This window comes from Paroedura picta, chromosome 15, assembly GCF_049243985.1.
Source record: "Paroedura picta isolate Pp20150507F chromosome 15, Ppicta_v3.0, whole genome shotgun sequence".
NCBI classification, from domain to species: Eukaryota; Metazoa; Chordata; class Lepidosauria; order Squamata; family Gekkonidae; genus Paroedura; species Paroedura picta.
In genome coordinates, this window is record NC_135383.1 from 1,248,012 (window position 1) to 1,266,755 (window position 18,744).

Sequence of the window (18,744 nt, forward strand, 5' to 3'; positions counted from 1 at the left end):
TTTGGGTCCAGGGGCACCTTAAAGAGCTATAAAACGTTACTCAAGGTATGAGGTTCTGTATGCATGCACAGTACTTCAGATCAAGCACAAAAAAGCTGCCACCTTGAATAAAATTTTGTTGGACTTCAAGGTGCCATTGAGACTCAAATTTTGTTCTGCTGCTTCAGACCAACATGGGGGTGACCCACCTGAATGTACCTGCCATGAGGTTATACTTTCAGCAGCGTATCATGGCAGCGATCCCTGGGCTTGAAACGCACAGGTAAACTGAACCAAGCAGGCACCTGCATCTGTGCGGAAAACCAGCCTCTTGTCCTGGAGGAGCAGCTGCATGTGGCTTTTGCCAGAAAGCAATAGCCCCCTCGCTCACATCCCACTCCCAGAGGACCCCCCCACCCCCCCACAGTGTATGGAACGCCTCCCACCAACAACCCAATAATAAGCCCAACCCTCTTTACTTCCATTCCTCCAGTTGCATTTCATTGGGGAAAGTCAGTCACCAAGGAAGGCAGAGAGAACACCAAAGAACCAAATACTCGCCAGAAAAAAATGGTGGAGGGGGAAACACAAGAGCGGTTTCCATAACAACAGCCAAATGTATCTGTTATTCTCAATGAGTTTAAAGTAGACCCAAGAGCCAGCGAGGGGGGGGGGGGTCAAGTAGCCACCTTCACTACAGATCGTTCAACATAATTTAATCCCCGAGAAAGTCTACGGAACAAGGTACAGCTCCACGAGGAAAAGGGGAGAGAGCTCAGTGCAGTCAGAGGTGGGCTGCTTGGGGCTTTCATGGCTTTCCCAAAGCCATCACATGGCCCTGTTCAGCCTTTCCATCCATTTTTACTAGTATCCATCTCCCAAATTTCCCCTAAGCAGCCCCACCCACCTACCTTCCATATATTTACAAAGTATTTCTAAACCACAGGCAAGCTTTTTTGAACCTCAGATTTTCGGATGCTGCTTTTAAGTGACAGCTGGGGTGGGAATTGCTCCCTCCTCCCCTAATCAAAATTTTAGCAGAGACACAGGCTGAGGACTCCCATATCCATTCTCAGGGGGACAAAGTGACATAAGAAGAGAGTCTTAAAACACAATCCCCTTGGTCAGACACAGCCCAAGGGGAAAAGTAGTTTGACATTCTCTTGCGGGGGAAATCCCCTGTGCCTTCTCCACTAGAGAGTCTTGCATCCTGCCCCGCCCCCCAGTCACCCATGTTCTGCTTTCCTGACAAGACACCCAACCAAAAAACAAAAGAGGTGACACCCGTAGTGTCCCTTGCATGGCAGCCGACGACCCCACCCAACTCCCCGCAGCTGGGCTCAGCCGCTGGAGCCAGGCAGGCCTCTTCCCCCCATTATCGCCAGGCCCGATTCAGCAGCTTCACTTGCGCCAGCCGCTTTGTGATCATGGTGGCAAAGATCAGTCCGAAGAGCACGCTGCTGATCAAGACGTAGTCATAATCATCCTTCAAGACGTCAAACTGCTTGGACGGATAGACGCGGGTCTGGTAGAGGTCCAGTCCGTACGCCACCACCTGAGAAAACAAGAGGTCAAAGCACCGCTGAGTCCCAGCACAGGCCTACGTGGCTGTGTGTCGGGCAACAGGGTGGTAGGCGAGGTTAGAGACATGGAAAGAAAGGACCGGATGAGCCTCCCCCAGCCAAAGACCCAAATGGCGGCTGCATGTCAGGCAACAGGGCCTGGTTTATACAGAGGAGGCATGAAGAGGAAGTCCAGGCTGATCCTGCCTTGAGCAGGGGGTTGAGCTAGATGGCCAGTATGGCCCCTTCCAACTCTAGGATTCTGTGTATTAAAACACGCCCTTCAAAGACTCTCTGCAGTATGGTATGTGGTGAGCATTTTAAAAAGGAAAAACCCTTACAAATGGCAAGAGACCTTGAAATTCTTAGAGGCTCAATTAACAGATAAGGACTTTGGTGGAAACTGAAGAGAAACAGCAGTCTTTAACCCTCCGCTCCCCACAAGACGCTGAAAGAGCTGCAAACTATTCTGAGACCTACATTTTTCAAGAGGTGGTGTTGCAAATTATGCTGAGAGCCTTTGTATTTTTGTTTTTAGCCTCAGAGGTTCAGAAAAAACAGTGCTTTTGGGCAACGAGCATTTCTGCCTCACTCATGCAGAAGCAACGGCTGAGCTCTCTGAATACAAGTGCAGAACTTCCATCCGGAAATGCAGCAGGTTCCCCCCGTCCCTCCGCCTCCTGGACCCAGCATGGCCCAAACTGGTAACATTTCATGATCGAGATGCAGCTCAGCTCAATGCAGATCAAAGCCTGTGTCCAGTGCATGTGCACATGAAGGCTTAGACTCTGAATAAAACTTTGTTGGTCCTAAAGGTGCCTCTGGACTCGGTCTTTGCTTTGCTGCTTCAGATCAACACAGCCACACAACTGAGCCGATCAGCTAAGTGCATTAAGTTCCCACAAGTGGCTGCTCTCAGGCTAGGCCTCCCCAAAAGCTTTTACAGTCCCTCTTTTTCACCCTGGGGGGTTAAAGCCACAGGCCAAAGTCAAAGCTTTGCAAGCCCCCCTCCCTCCCGCTTTCAAGCACAAAGAGAGAGAGATTTCTGGCATGAGCCCAGCACTCCTCACACTGGAAGGCCCTGACAGCGGTGTAGCCTGAGCACGGGGGCACGGCTCCTTCCAGATGGCTTTGGGGGGCAGTGCTTCATTCTGCTCTTGGGAAATGGATTTCTAAGCCCTGTTAGTTTTTCTCCCTTGGAAGAGATAACAGTGGAAGTTTTCCCTGCACACACACGCACTCCCGCACACACCTACACAGCAGAGCCTGCCTCCTAGTGTGGATAGACGTTACTGGCCCGCTCGTTCCAGAAAAGCTTCTGCTTAAGGGATCCACAGTTGAACGGCCACAGCCGCACCCTGGCCTGCATCAGCCGGGACCCTGGATGTATCAGAGCTGTTGCGAAAGAAGACTATTCTTTGTTAGCACGCCCTGCAGCAACATGAGCATGCCGAGGAGGCTCCTGTGGAGGAAGACGCCGATGCTGACGCCAGAGGATCAGAATCCGGAGGAGACTGTCATGATGGTGGGCGACCGAGCCAGGTGGCCATCGGAGGCGTCCTTGGCTAAGCGACAGAGAAAGCCGTGCAGCGTGTGGAAAGGAGTATTATGGGCAGTGCTGCTTGGTTTTGCCCTCTTGCTGCTTCTGGGGGTTGCCTGCTATGTCATTCTGATAATCCAGTGGAATGCAGTCATGCATGCGCTGCAGCCTCCTATCCTGTGGAATACCACCGGGCCTTCGGAAGACCCCTCTCTTTTAACCCTGCAGACTCCCGAGGCCAGACAGCGGAGGGCCAGGAGGCATTCCAACCATTCCGAGTTTGAAAACATCACGGCAAGCATTGTGCCCATGGGGCTGCATTTCGAGCCCTACACGAAACCCGTGATTGTCCAGAAGCAAGTGCTCGGCTTGCCGGTGGTGCTGCACTTTGACAGTTCTCAGATGGCGAAGAAATATCACTTGGTGAGCAGAGAAGCGCACCAGAGACTTGCGACTCTCTTGAACGAAGAAATGCAGAGTTTATGGATGGAGCATCCAGATTTTGAGATCCCTTTCGGGGGACCCGAGGAGCAATCCAGTTACCAGGAAATGATGTGCTATGAAAACTTTGGCCACTGCTATTTCGTTGACTTTGGGACTGACCGAGTTTGGCCTACAAGCGAGATCATAGCAGACCACTGCGAGCGCCCGCATCATGAGAAAACCCTCCAGGAAAATATTCTCCCCCAGTGGTATCTGAATGTCACCAGTCCGGATTATGGCTATCACATGGATGGGAGATACGAAGGAGCAAAACTGGAGGAGTACCGCATTCCTGGGGGGAGAAGGCCAGCCAAAGCGGCCGTCTTCTGCACCACTGACTTGTACCGCCAGCAGGCCGATGAGCCGCGGACCGGAGACAAAGCCAAGCTGGTTCAGGCCCTGGCGAAGTGCCTTCAAAATGAGACCACCGGGCAGCTGAGAGGCCCCTGCTTGCCTCCGGAGTGGCACCAGCACGGCCAGGGACTCCTTTTCAGAGCAATGACGGAGGAGGACTTTTGCCAGCGGCCCCGCTTCCCGGCCTTCCTGAACAGGACCTATTTTGAGCAGTCCTGCACGGCCATGTGGTGCGAGGAGCAGAAGAAGCTGGTCTGCACGCTGCCCCAAAGCGAAGACTGGGACTGCCTCTTTTGCAGCTGGAATGTCAGTGAGGTGGGCTGGAGCCACAAGATCGACCTCCCTTACTGGGACAGAACGCGGCACCACACCTCCTGGTGCGTCAAGGCACACCCAGTGACCGATGTTAGCTACACGGTCTATTCCTTGATGCAGCTTTGCACGAGCCAGGCCAGGCACGCTTCCATCGACGGGGTGGTCTCCTCCCTACGGCAACTCCTAGCTGTGCCACAAGAGGCAGCGGATTTTCCTTGCGACCAAAAGGAGAGCCGATGCGTGCTGCAAAGCATCCCGGACATGGTCCAGGCAGAGGCCGTTTGGGCTTTCAACAACACATTTTCGGATTTTTGGGAAAGGCTGTCGAAAGGGTCGGGGCAAGGCTCCCAACGTGTCCACCGGCGGGCTAAGAAGGGCATCTCTGCTGGCTTGGCCTCAAGAGCTCTGATCTCCAAAGCGATCAAAGTGCTCTCCCGTCTTTCCGACGTGAACGACCAAACACTAAAAGGTGGCATTTTGTTAATTAAGAAGTACCTGATCTCTGCTTTCAGCATCATCCAGCACGACTTCTCTACTTTCTCGGACGCTTTGACCATACAGAGCCTGCACGTCCGGGTGATGAAGTGCGTGCTGCAGCTCTCCCAAGAGAAAGCCCCCTGGCTCCTCATCAACCAGACGGAGATCCAGCACGCGCTGCGGCTGAGCGAGGAGCAGATGCAAATTGTGCGGCACACGGCCAAAGCCTACGTGTACAGAGTCAAGAAGCAGCGGGACAAAACCTCCACCAAGGTCTGGAACCCGGAAATAGCTTCCCGGTGGAGTATCTATTTTTATTTGGAACTGCACGTTCCGGGAGAGTTTTACATGACGAACTGGAAGCTGAAAAACATCGGCTGGCTCGTGGCCACCGGGAAGCACCTGGGGCTGTCCCACCTCATCCCGCCTTTCCAGTTTGTGTCCTTCCTACGAGGACAGCAGAAGTTTCTGTCCGTCCACGGCTGCGTGGATTACGGGTATTTGTTTTGTGAAGAAATAACCGAGACGGCTCCTTGCAACAAGAAAGACTTGGGGGGAAACTGCCCCGTTACCCTGCAGCCCGTCAACGCCTCATATCTCAAAGTGGAGCCCCTGAAAAACGGCTCCTACCTGATCTTAAGCGGGGCTCCCGGCTGTGGGGTCGCTGCCCACAAGCCCGCCATCGTCACTCTCGACACCCGCCGGGTGTGCTTCGGGCAGGAGCTCTCCCCGCCCTTGGAGCCCACTGCTCTTTCTCAGCTGGTGACGATCCAGATCCCGATTCTGAACCTGCACTTCCCTCTCTTGGCAGGAATCATTGCCAACCTGAAGGAGCTGCAGATCGAGCTGTTCAGCACCTACGACCCGGTGGAGACCATCCTGGAGCGTGCCGAGAGAGCGCTCTTCAGCGCCAGCCTCCACGAGCGGCGGTGGCCGGAGTGGCTGGGCCTCCTCAACGAGGCGCTCTCGCAGCTGGGCCCGGGGGCCTCCTCAGCCATGCAGCTCCTCACCCAGCTGATGGTGACCCTGAGCGAAGGAGCCCTGGGAACGGTTCTGGACTTCGTCTATTACTTCAAGTTTATTCTCGTGGTCTTCCTCTCCATGTTTTTCACCTCCTTAATTGCTCAGTTTTACAGGAAGTGACGAGGGGACGTTTTTATGAATGTGAAATACTGTCTGGGCGCAGCAAAGGGGATTCTTGCGGGGGCCGTTTTTATGCAGGTCAAACACTGACCCAATTTTCCCATGACATCCTCATTTATCATTCAGGCTTCTCCTGGGTATGTACGATGTATCCTGGTTTGTATCACTGTTTTCTGTGCTGTACTGTTCGTGCAATATGGCCCTTTTGGGGGGTAAATGGCTTTATTTTAAAATGCGTAGGCTTTGTTTTTCCTAAGGGATCACTTCTGGAAATTAAGCAGAAAGAGGCCTCTCCTGGGGCCAGTCCAGCAGCCTTCGATTTTGCTTTGGGCTTGGACTGCCCCTCTAGAGGAAGAGCAGGGACATCTGCAGCCTTTGCTGACTGGCTGACTAGTCTCAGGCCAGTGGGCTCTGCTATGACCCCAGGATGAGCCTCCGGACAAGGGGGAGCAGCTAAGAAGCCAGGCCAAACATCCCCTTGTGCAGAGGGCATGGGGGGGGGGGAGGGATGCCAACATAGCAACACATCTCCACTCTTCTGTTTACGTGTGTATTTTTTACATTTTTATACCACGCCCCCTCCTGTGCTGTCTGAGAGCAGATGTTTGGGCAGAGACTGTAGTTAAGATAAACCACAAGGAGTTGAGGACTTGAAGAGTCAACTGGATTTTTAATCTGAATTCTGACTACAGTCTATATTTTATTTTCTGACAGTTTATTCTTTTTGTTCACTTCCCCTCCTCTGGCTAGAGTTAAAAATAGGGTCTAAAAAGCACAAGGAACGCCCCCCTCCCCTCAGTCTCAGATCTCTGCATACTGAACCCCCCCCACCCCCAGACATCTTCAGTGAATGAAAGATTTTGGGCAAGAGGTGTGGAGAAGAACTCTCATCTGCATAGGCTCCAAGGAGCCAAGTGGAGGAAACCACACTGGGCCAGACTGGGGTGGGGGTGGGTGGGGGGAGAAGACAGCTGCACAGGGCGGAGACCCAAGGAGCTGAAGAACAGGACTGGCTGCATACAGCTCCCCTCCTCTGTGGTTCAGCCCCCTTCCCTTCCCAGGGACTTACCAGGCAGGTGGACTCCAGGCCCGAGGGAGCTGTATAGATCCCCCTCATTTGGGATATGGTTTGGTTGTAGTTGATGAACCTCTCCGCATGGATCTGAACATCTGGGGAATAGGGGATCAGGTTTTCTTCCCTGAGAAAAAAGAGGCATGCAAGAGAAGGGTCAGGATTGCGCCACCAGAGACAGGACCCCTGGAAGCTTCTGGCTGCTGCTTCCTCTGTGGCTCCTGACTGAGCCAGGGGACACAGGCCTCCCTGGACCCCACTCTTTTGGCCTGCAGCTGGCTGCACATGTTGGAGAGTGCAACAGCAGACAGGGGGGGGTCCTTCATAGCAGAGAGAAGAAGCAGAGCTGGTTTTCTGCACCCTGCTTTCCACTGCCCAAGGCAGTCTCACAGCAGCTTACAATTACCTTCCCTTCCTCTCCCCACAACCGGTGCTCTAGGTGAGGCTGAGAGAGCTCTGAGAGAACTGGGCCTGCCCCAAGGCCACCCAGCTGGCTGCATGTGGGGAATCAAACTTGGCTCTTCAGATGCGAGGCTCCCAGGAGACCGAAACCTCAGCCGTTTGGGCCACTCGGACCCAGCAGAGGCACCTTCACAGCCGTTCTGCTTCCGTTTCCCAGGATTGGGGGGCTTACCTGGTTTGCTCTGTTGGGATTTCTGGCCGTCGTGGATCCAAGAGAGCCTTGGGGAGGGAGAGAATGGCTCCCGAGGGAAGCCCAACTGCAAAAGGAAACAAAGACACATCCTAGAGACAAAGACCATTTCGGAAACTATCACCCATAGACCACACCTCCTCCAGTGTAAGAGGTACCTCATGTAAGTGCCCAAGTAGCAAGGAGAGCAAGTATGGGCCTGATTTTGGCAAAGGGAAGGGCTGCGCATTACCCCACACCCTTTGTTCTACCTCCGGGACGACATGTTTGGGGAGCTGGCAATTTTTAGGCCAGGGAGGGAGGGAGGGAGGGAGGAGGATGTGTGATTCTGAAGCTCTTCCTTACAAGCTTGAGAACTGCAAGGCCAAAGAGGGAACACAACACCAACCCACAGCACAGCAGGCTCCAAGAACACACTTGCCCCTGGCTGGAAGGAAGCTGGGCCCACAGGAGGCCTCCCCCGCCCCGCCCCGCCCCGCCCGCCTCTTAACTGAGCAGGTGGCGGCTGGTGATGCCCCGCTCCGTGATGGTGACCTCCATGGCGCTGATGGCTGAGGGGAAGATGTAGGCCTGCTGGAGGACCTGCGGCAGGAAGGGGCGGTCCAGGGAGCTGAAGGCCGTGGCGTTGTACTGCTCCGTCCCCTCGTAGAGCTCCAGCACCGTCAGCTCGTTCCGCCGGGCCTTCGTGTTCCAGTACTGATACTGGGAGGGAGGGAGGGAGGGTTGGCCTGGCTCAGGGAGGGAAGCTGCGACCACCCTGCATCTCCTAGGAGTGATGTGAAGGGGAGTGCGGGGGAACCATGCTCTTGTATTCAGCCAAAACTCTGTGGTATGAAGCTGATTCTACCATAGAGATCTTGACCACAAACCAGAGGGTTACCCCTGATGCCGCTTTCGGGTGACACAGAGACATGATATTTACTTCTCCTCCCGAACCCTTTTGGCAAAAAACGTGGCACTCCTCAAGCTCCCTGCAGCATAAGGGGGCAGAACGGGGCGAGGGTCCTCCTTACCACCACCCAGTTTTCCGAATGCACAATGTGGACAGGCCCTCTGGCCTTCCTCTGCACCGAGGAGTGGATGATCCGGCCAGTGACGCTGTCGATCAAGTAGATCCCGATGAATGTGCGCTCATGGTGGCTGTCTGTGCTCTCTGTCACCACCGCCAGCAGGTTCGGGTTCAGAGACTGAAAGGGGTCAGAGGATGCAGTTGACAGAGAGGCCACGAGCCAGGAAAGAGCCCCCCCCAGCCCTCAGAAGACAAAGGCTGACAACGGAGGAGAGAGCTAGGAAGGAGTAGGCTGCTACGAAGGAGACCTCAGGGGGAGCCTAATGACTCTTTGGGCCCACTGAGAACGGGAGGAGAAAGGGCCTCTGGGAGGCTGGAACTGCCCTTTCTCTCTTCCAACCTCATCCAGTGGTCTGTTATTTCTGTTAGAGTTTAACAACAAGACTTGGGATTTTTTGGTGCACAACCCGATGTCATTCTCCAGCCCCTCCCCTGTCAATCACCTACATACAGCCCCAACGCATCACCAGAGCGGTGCGTAGCCCTTTGGACACTGACCTTGGTCTCCAAAAGAATGCCCCCTGCCCCCAGCAGCCACGCCCCCAAGCCCCCCCCCCAAGCACCTTGTAAAGCACGCTGCGATCCCCCATCACGCGGCCCTGCGAGTGGACGTGCTCGTTGGCTCTCTTCCCCTTCACAGTCACAATCTGCTGTATGTCTGTCGGGATGGTGATTTCCCAGCTCTGCTCTGTCGTCAGGTCCTGCGAGGGGACCCAAGAAACCCAGACCGCTCATGTCAAGCCAGTGGCCAGCGGCCCCCAAGGCCAGAGGCCAAATTCCCTGCACTGCACCCAACACAACGTGCGTGAAAGTGCCACGGTCGCCCAGACTGCAGGAGCTGAGTCCGACCCAAACCGGGCACTCTCTGCCGGCACAGGTGCAACATCCCTGCAGACTTCCCTGTCATTTCCAGATCAGCCGTCCCTCTGACACCCACCAATGACCTCACTTCCTGTGGGCCTGGCTCCTCCCCCTCCAGCTATCAGACAAAACCGACTACCTTGCGCAGCCGCCTCCCGGTCAAGCGGCCCTCTTCCACGTTCGCCAAGTAGAACGAGATGGAGGGAGCCATTTCCTCCAGCTGCCGGAGGACGTTTCTCGTCGCCGGGAAAACAGTCACCTGACAGGGAACGGGAAAAGAGCAGGTCAAGAGAGCGCTTTGGGGTAAGGTGGAGGAGGACCCCCAGACAGGAAGGTACCTTGTATTCGTCGTCGATCAGAAGCAGCACTTTGGCGTAATCTTGGTCCATGATGGGCAGAAGCAGCGACTGGAGGATCGGGCGCTTCAGCACCGGAGGGGCCACTTGGCTCCACCGCCCAAAGATGGGGTTGAAGACGTAGAGGGTGCTCTGGCCGGTCTCCTGGAAGACAGGGCAGTCGGAAGCTCAAGGCTGGTTCAGGGGCCGGTTGGCAGGACGACAGAACGGCATTTCCCCCCCTTCTCTCGCCAAGCGTACCATGAGCAGGAGGTTCACAAGTAGTTAAGCAAGCCTTGGCCAGGCTACAAAGACACACTCAGGACATTAAGCGTGAGCTCCTTTGCACCAAGCCTGATTCTTAGGGCCTTTTCCGTGCTCACGCCGCAGAGTCTCCTGTGCATTTCCCACTTAGGATCCAGCCTCCGGCCGATCCCCAGAAGGCCTCCTGTCCGGGCAATGAGCCAAGAGGGGCCTGCTGAGCCTCAGCAAAACGGCCTCCTAGCAAACGGGCACATTCATCTGGCAGGTGCTCAGAGGCTTCCCTCCAAGGAGTGCAGAAGAAGAGCCTGAGTCCAAGAGCCCTTTAGAGACCAACGGGAGCTTCTGACAGTCAAAGCTTCCTTTGTCAGGTTGCCCCCCCGAAAATCTTGCTGGTTTCTAAGGTGCTCCTGGGTTTGATTTTAGCTGTTCGATAAGCCGGTGTGTCCAACCCCTTCCTCTCCTTCCTGCCCACTTTTGGCCAAAGATCCCTCCCTCCTTGGCCTGGGCCCACAATCCCCTGCATGCCTGTTCATTTGGAAACAGCCTGTGGAGCATCTGCTTCAGGGGGGGGGCGGGGGTTCAATTCCCCGAGCCTCCCACGCGAGGCTGAGCTTCCGGGACCCCTGGCAGGACTTCCTCCTCCTCCTGTCTGCCGTGCTCTAAGGCAGCCCCGTCCAAGCAGCAGGCACAGACCTTGTCCTTCACCAGGAGGGTGCACTGTGGCGGGTGGGGGAAGTGAGCCGTCGTCCTCTGCACCATCAGCTTGAAGGAGGAGCCTGGCTTCACGTCCTGAAGGTACTGTTTCCACAGGATGGTGCCGGAGCTACTTTCAATGCCAAAGAGCTGAAAGGATGGAGCAGGAGGTCAGCAAGGTGGGAGGGTGGGGAAGAGGAGTGGGGTCTAGGCCACACAGTGCCCACGTGCAGGGGAAAACTGGAGCAGGCAAGAGGCAGGCCCTTAGGTCACGGGTAAGATCCTGGCATCATGCCAGGCAGCAGTCTGCACTTACAATCCAAAGTCTGGCAAGCCAGTTTCACAACGGCCAGCCAGCTCTCCTGGGCAGTCCACAAGCAGGGCACAGAGGCTTTTCCCCCCATACTAAAATAAATCCCTGCCTCTTGAATGGGAAGAGGCTCCAGTTTCCCAACTGGATTGCCCTCTGCAATAATCCTTTGTGATGTCACCCCACCTTCCGTTATATAGACAGACAGACCCACATTCGAGCTGCATCTGAAGAAGTGAGTCGGGACTCACAAAAGTTCATCCCCTGCCACAGATTTGGTCTCTAAGGTGCTGCTGGACTGTTGCTCTTTTCTACCAGCACACACCACAGCCTCCCTCAGGGGCATTACGTTTTTTCCCTACACTTTCCTAATCATTCCTAGCCTCTGCCACAAAGCTGGCTCCACATATCCACTGTGAGCCCAAGATCTCTTCCAGCCTCAGTCCCAGCCACTGCAGACTCCACCTTTGCCTACCAGGGAGCTTTTATGTGAGTTAAGAAGTGCAATGCCTGCAAATCAGGAGGGAGCCAACCCTCCAGTGTCAGTGGCTCCTTCTGTGTTAAGTGGTATCAGGAAACTATTTGGGTCCTGCCAGCTGGGAGCCCCTGCTTCACCCTGAGCCCAGGGCATGAGAATTCCACACAGGCCTCTTCTCCACCCCCCTCACCTTGCCAGAGGCCGTCACCACCACAATCATCTTTTGCAGGTTAAACTCATCCCTGGCCAGGTTGTCGATGTTGATCTCATTCTTGATGAGGCTCCGGGGCTTGCGGGCGTCGTAGAACATCTTCCAGAGGTGAGCGGTCCAGGCTTGCAGCAGGATGAGCTGGGAGGACAAGCGCTTCAGAAACATGCCCAGCAAGCCGTCTGAAAAGGAGAGAAGAGGCTGCAGAAATACGGAGGGCCACAGCACAGCAGGATGGGTCACGCACAAGGGGAATCCCTGATCCTCTCCTTAAAAGATGTGGCAGGAGAGCTCGGGGCAGGCTCCCTGATGCCCTCGAGACTCACTGGTGGTGAGGGCAGGCCAAACAAAGCGAGAGGGACCGGTGGCTGGACTTGGTGGCGGATGGACAAGATCGCACAAAGATTAGCCCCAGTTAGCCAGAACATTAGTGGCGCTACATCTCCAAGTGGCTAGCCAAATGCTCCCGTTGACCAGCACTCCACAAAGAGACCAGGGAACAAAAGAACACATGCCTGAGCCAACCAAAATCCCACATCACAGAAATCACTGCAGGGACAGCATCCATAGCTGAGCTGAAAAACCCCAGCTCTGGTCTCTTCTGTCCCCTTGCCCAGTAGGAAAAACCGTGCCTGCCAGGCTAGCCTCTACGCGAGTCCTCAAGGAAGGTCCCAAGGACAGAATAGGAGGAATTAGTTACTTCAGAATGTGCATCAAGCTATACATCAACATTCTTCTTACAGAATGAGTAAGCAAGCGGTAAGCATGTCACAGAAGCAAGGCTTAAAGAAATTCTGCCTTACCTTGAATGGCTGGTTCCCAGGCAGCCAAACACAAAGCAAGAAATGCCATTCAGTTTCCCCCCTCTTTGCCAAAAGCTGCAAGGAACACCCCAGAAGAGGCTCTCCCTGGCCCCCCGAAGGCCTCCAGGGTCATTTACACGGCCAGAAACAGGCACTCCTCCAGAGAACAACTGGCATTCTTTGAAACACATCTCTGGAAGTATTTATTTCTTTAAAATATGTATTAGCCCCTGTCTCCTTGATGGAGTTTATGAAGGACTACACTATTTATATACATATATATATATTATTATTATTATTAATAAAGCACATAAAATAGGTTCCATAGAAATGGAACACCAAAATAACTCTCCCTCCAGCAGAAAACATCCTCCAACAAAGGTTCATGATTCTTGGGAACCAGTTGCCAGAAAACACGCTCCCTCCCTCACCGGTTCTGTTCCCAAGAGGCCTCCCCCAGTGGGAAGCCAGGCATCCTTGCTCCACAGCAGACCCAGTGAGACCCTGGTGTGGGGGGCCACGTCTCAGCACTGAAGTGGGGCCCTTACCGGCTTTCTTCCCAAATTCGCCCTCCAACTCGGCCTGCGCGCCCGTCAGGGGGAGGTCCACCATCTGCAGACTGACCACTTCGGCCAGGGACTCTTCCCTGCTCCACAGAACTTTCCCTGCAGAGAGGAAACAAAGACCGGTTTCCCTTTGTGGAGAGGGCAGGGCTGGCCTCCAGGCATCTGAGAGTGGATTTCAGACAATTTAACCAGGCTGCTGCTGGGGAACTGGACTTTGCAAAATGGATTAAGGGGGGGGGGACTGACTGGGCTCAGCAACACTCCAGCCCGGAGTTTGATACTCAGCATCTCCGACTAGAAGGTCTCTGGAAAACAATCTCGAAAAAAGCCTCTCTCTGCCTGTGACCCTGGAGAGCCACTGCCAGACAAAGAGGGCAAAATGGACCTAGGTGGACTAAGGGTCCGATTCTGTACGGCACATCCATGAAGGATGACTCCCAGGTTGCCAAATACACCTGCACTTTACTACAGAGGAACCCGGCCACCTCAAGGAAGGCTTGGATTGGTTTTTTGGCTGTTAACTTCCAACAACGCAGCTGCCAAAGGTGAAAATCTCTGGCCAGGAAGTGCTCAGAGAGTGCTGAACCAACCCATATGCAAGATTACCTGGTTGCTGGAGGAACAAGAGCATGTGATCGGCAGTTTGCACCAGAGCACGGTAGCCCACAGAATCATCCTTCTTCAGAAAGACCTGTATGTAGAGCTAGTGGGGGGGGGGGGGGAGAAAGCACCATCTTTACGCCTGTTGATTCAGGGGTCACGGCCCTCCTTGCTGCTGACCCACCAGGCTGCAGGGTTGACTGGGTTCCTCTTACCTGCTCAGGCCTGGGGCTGCTTTTCTCCAAAGTGAAGGAGATGGTTGTATCCAGCAGTCTCTGCCCAGTTTCTGCCAAGTACAAGTTAGTTACATACGACTGGTTGTGGCAGGACAGGAAATCCTGCAGAAGGGAAGAAGGGGGGAAAGGACTGATTAATCAGGGCAATTTTAACCCCCAACGTCTTGTCTGATAAGCAAACATGGCCAAGCAGGGGAGATTCTGAAACGAAGAACTGTGTGAAAAATGCCTGTTTTGCTCTTACTTCCCTTTTTGGGGAAGCAATTCCACCCCCCCCCCCTCTTTATTCTTGCCACTGTTTCCTCATGCTACTTTCATAAGAACATGAACTTTTATTTTCTTCCTTCAACAGCACAAAACAAACCAGGACCACGAGCACAAGGACTCCACGAAATGAAAAGGCTCATGAGGGCAACGTCTGAAAGTTGAACTCAAAGAAAGCAGCAGAGTCTAAGGCAAGAGGAGGAGGAGGACACTGCAGAACTGAGGCGGCAATTAAACTGCTTCCTTTTCCTAGGTCTCCTGTCCAGACTTAACCACCCAGCACTGGTTTAGGTTACTCTCAGTTTTTATCACCCTACTTTTGCTGGCAATCCTTAGGGGAAACATTCGCCCCCAAGGCCGCACCAGCAACCTCCTCCCAGCCCCAGCAACACAGAGGCCTGCTTTCCCACCTTTCGCAGAAGGCTTCAGCCATCTTCAGCTACTTCTGGTTTCCAGGCCTGACGAGTGGCTCATGAGAACCACAGCTGGCCCGTTCCACAGACCATCAAGGCAGCTGGTGCCACTGTGCACTTACCACTTCGGACTTGCAGGTCAGGACTGCAGCCACCGTCTTCTCGTTTGTTGTTGCAAAGGTCACAAGGCCCGCCTGGGAGACAGACAGGAGGGGGGAGAAGGAACGTTTTGGCAAGAAAAGAGAAAGGGACTTCCCAAACACTTTCCAAAGGGGCCAGATTCTCACCAGGCCATCTAGCCAGGGCTATCCATCCCTCACATTTCAAAATGCAGCAGCCTCGCTTGGTTACCTGTGGGAAATCCCGGAGAAGGCTCAGCATGCCATTCCTGTACTGTAGCAGCGCAAAGTGGGACAGGGAGAGCTGCACAAAGAACTGAGCTCGGGAAGCACTGGCAGGATTCGGCTGAGAGGACCAGAGCCGGGTCTGGAAAGTCTCTGTGAATTTAAGCCCAAGAGACTGCAGAAGAAAAAAGACAATCAGCCAGGAAAGCAGAGACGGGGGCACCTCTGGGGTCACAATCATCCTAGCCTGGCACCTTTTAGCCCCCCCCCCCGGAAAGTTTGTCCTGGAATGGGGTTGCTTTGGCCCCTCTTCCTCTGTCCCTTTCATGCTGCCCTTTCTCCAAGGACCTCACAGTGAGGTCCAAACCCTTCCTGGACATCTTGGGTATGAGCTTGCCTCTAGATCCCTCACCTCCAGCAGAACCTGCTTTATCTCTTCATTGAGGTCCAGGGACAAGGTGTAAAGGGAGGCTGTGGCCCCGTCCACGCACACCAGCACAGCCTCTCCCGTGACAGTGCAAGACTGGCTGAGACTTCTTATCCAGGGGGCTTCCACCCTACTCTGTATTGAACAGAGAGAGAGAAATAGAGAGAGACATTAAAAAGACAAAGTCACTGCCAGTGGATGCTAGGAAGTTGTGGCTTAGTGACAGAACACCCACTTTGCATTCTGAAACAAACTGGCTAAAAATTATTTACAGTCTTGGGGAGTGTCATGGGACCTCATTCCATGTAAGCACATCTAAACTTCAGTCTTAACTGGTAGATTCTTAGCAGCATGGGTAAAGCTCTCTTTCCAAAATATCAATCAAAGCACCATCTGGAAAAATCAACCCAATGGCTCCGACCCCAGAGTATGCTCTACCTGCTTTGTGATTTCACCATCTTCAACACTGAAGGCAAGGACGTTTATGTGGCTCTGAGGAGAGGCCCCAAGGACGTATACCACGCCAGTTCCATAGGAATACACCAGCTGATACTGGACTGTCTTGCTGGCAAGGAAAGAGGAAGTTAATGTCAGCAGTCATCACCACAACATTTTTGCTGGTTGAGAATCCAGCTGTAGGAGCTCCTGTATGTGGTCTGAAAGAGAGATGACCACTTCAGCTGCTGCGGGTTAGGACCAGGAAGCTGCATATTCCCTTCTCACAGCAAGTGGTTTCCCTGCATTCATTCTTCCTACATCATTTCTATCTATAGGTACTGCAGCTTTCTACTTATCCCAGCTGGTCAAGCCACTCGTTTAAAGTGGCACAAGATTCCTCTCCCCCCACCCAGCCTCATTTCACGCTGGTGAGAAGCAGCCAGGCAGACGGCTAAGATGATCTCATCAGTTGCTAACAGAAGAGTTCAGCTCATGATGAGACCCTACCTGTCAGGTAACTGCTCCACCCATTTCTGATGGCCATTGGAGAGGTAGTGAAGGGACAGAGCACCTTTCTTCAGAACCGCCACATATTTCACAGAGTCCTGCAGTCCCACCAGACTTGCCATCTGAAAACTTGTATTAACAAATACACCATTTAATGTTGTTTGCGAGTACTAATAACCCCCATCAGTCTTTCCCAGACCCCTAAACCCCCTCACCTGCCCGAGTCCATGGAGATCTCCCAATTTAAGCCTCCAATGTTGGTCTCCCAGGATCGCAAGATGCGACCCCCATTGGAAACAGTGATGGCATCTGCAGAAGGGGGCAAACATGCAAAAGGGGGATGACAGGCAGGGCCCACAAATACAGCACAGAAAAGAGCAGGGGACCCACGTCTCATTTCCCTTGTTTTTCGTCATATTCCAGGACCTTGTAAAATCTGCTGGATTGCACACTTGAACTGCATCTCTTAACACTGTAGCATACACTAGGCTCAACAACCTGCAACTGGTTCTCTAGAGTCAAGGAAATCCAGGAAATACCCACTCCACACCCCAACTTTGTCACAAATTTATTATGTGGCCATAGGCAAGCCAATCCCAGCCTCAACACTCCAGTCATTAGAAGGTCAAGATTTAGCATTAGGCAAATGTGATTCCTAAATATATACATCGCTCGCCTGGAAGTTTCAAACTGGATTTAAACTGTGATGTCATAAGCATGTTGTTCCTTCATGGCAAGACCCAGCACTGCTCAGGTTGGCCAGAAAGATAAAATTGAATGACAGTGAACTGCAGCTGACGCACAGAAGCATTGTAATGATCACAAATGACGTGGCTCTGGCCTCAACCGGTTGCTTACCTTGCCCATGAGACAGCATGGTGTCCACCACCCCTTCCGGGGTCCCCTTGTCCACATGGCGCCACACTTGAAAAAGAACCAGGAGTCATTAGAAGCTGCCCTATACAGAGTCAGACCACTGATCTGCCAGGGGTTAGTTAAGGCAGGGGCTTCTTACCCTCCCCTTCTGCCAGAGATTAAACCAGGGGCGTTCCACATGCAAACTAAGTCCTCTGCTGCTAAGCTCTGGACCCTCTGAAATACTGAGTAAAGCATTTAGCAGCTGCCCTCCAGAATTAGGGGACTCCATCCCACAAACAATATCATAAACATTCTAAACTGCCCTATATTAAATAAGGGTTTTTTTTGGGGGGGGTAATCCTCTGGGCATGGAATTGAGATCCCTGTGGGTAGACAAGTAGTTATGAGAGTCCTGCATAGTGCAGGGGGTTGGACAAGATGACCCTGGAGGTCCCCTTCCAATTCCATGATTCTAGGACCAGGAATGATGGCAAGGTGTATCCACAGTTATCTTGTTGGTACGCACTGCTAATGTGTCCAGGAATCCCTAGGGGAATAAGGAGCCTGCCACGATACAGGTACTCACAGATGTCTCCTGTCCTGGAATTGAAAGCAGCCATCACATTCTTCTCTGTGGCCACAATAAGTTTCTTGGAGCCCTGGGAGGCCTCCAAGGAAGCAAATTTCAGCTTTCCCACATACTGTTGCCTCCTAGTCAAAAAAGGAATCCAAAGAATGTCAGCTGTGAGACGTCCCCCTGAATCAGGGTGGTTGTGGGGTATATACACACACACATATATACATATACACACAAGAATAGATTCAAATAGGCAGCCATGTTGGTCTGAAGAAGCACAATAAAATCAGAGTCCAGGGGCACCTTGAAGACCAACAAAGATTTATTCAAGGCGGGAGATTTCGAGTGCAGGCCCTCCTCCTCAGACTAAGCAAGTTCTCAAAGTTATTTATTCCCCCCCCCCCACATATATATATACAGACTCGCACTTGCAAGCAATCTATAGAGGCCAAAGTTATGAAGGCTTTCAATATCTGGCTGAACGAGGGGGCAGGTTCCCAGGGAGGGCCAGCTTTTAAGAACCCAACAGGCGGCTCCCACCAGAGACCAGCCTGGACGGGGACTGAGTTTCCAGAGGCCCCAAGCCAGACGCCCCTCGCGGGCCCACTTGAAGCGGCGATGTTTTCATGCCAGCGGGGGAAGCGCCTGAGGAGGACCCCCTTCCCCTTCCCCCCCCCTTGGGCCTGGCCCCCCGAGGCCGGCGGCGCGTCCTACCCACCAGTCAAACTTGCCCACTTGGTCCTCGTAGACGGCGCCGGCCGGGAGGAGCAGCAGCAGGAGCAGCGGCAGGCCGGCCGAGACCCCCCTTCTCCTGGGCGCCGCCATGACAGCCGCCGGAGCCGGAAGAGAGGCCCCGGCATCCCATCAGCCACCGCGGGACCGCCGAGACGAGGCCGGCCTTTCCTCGCCTAGGCGT

General features: G+C 53.7%; 1 protein-coding gene across 1 annotated transcript; it reads right to left on the reverse strand.

The window, feature by feature from the left end:
• Positions 1-678: 678 nt before the first annotated feature.
• Positions 679-18,721, reverse strand: EMC1 (ER membrane protein complex subunit 1). The gene is made up of 22 exons (XM_077311648.1): positions 18,547-18,721; positions 17,838-17,962; positions 17,252-17,317; positions 16,609-16,702; positions 16,394-16,522; positions 15,887-16,013; positions 15,434-15,583; positions 15,029-15,196; positions 14,800-14,871; positions 13,980-14,102; positions 13,771-13,867; positions 13,147-13,263; positions 11,778-11,977; positions 10,800-10,949; positions 9,846-10,007; positions 9,647-9,766; positions 9,210-9,347; positions 8,591-8,764; positions 8,069-8,279; positions 7,560-7,644; positions 6,923-7,052; positions 679-1,534 (listed from the first exon to the last, which is right to left on the reverse strand). Exons 1-22 carry the CDS (start codon positions 18,651-18,653, stop codon positions 1,355-1,357), a joined length of 2,925 nt encoding a protein of 974 aa, XP_077167763.1. The 5' UTR covers positions 18,654-18,721; the 3' UTR covers positions 679-1,354.
• Between the last annotated feature and the right edge of the window lie 23 nt (positions 18,722-18,744).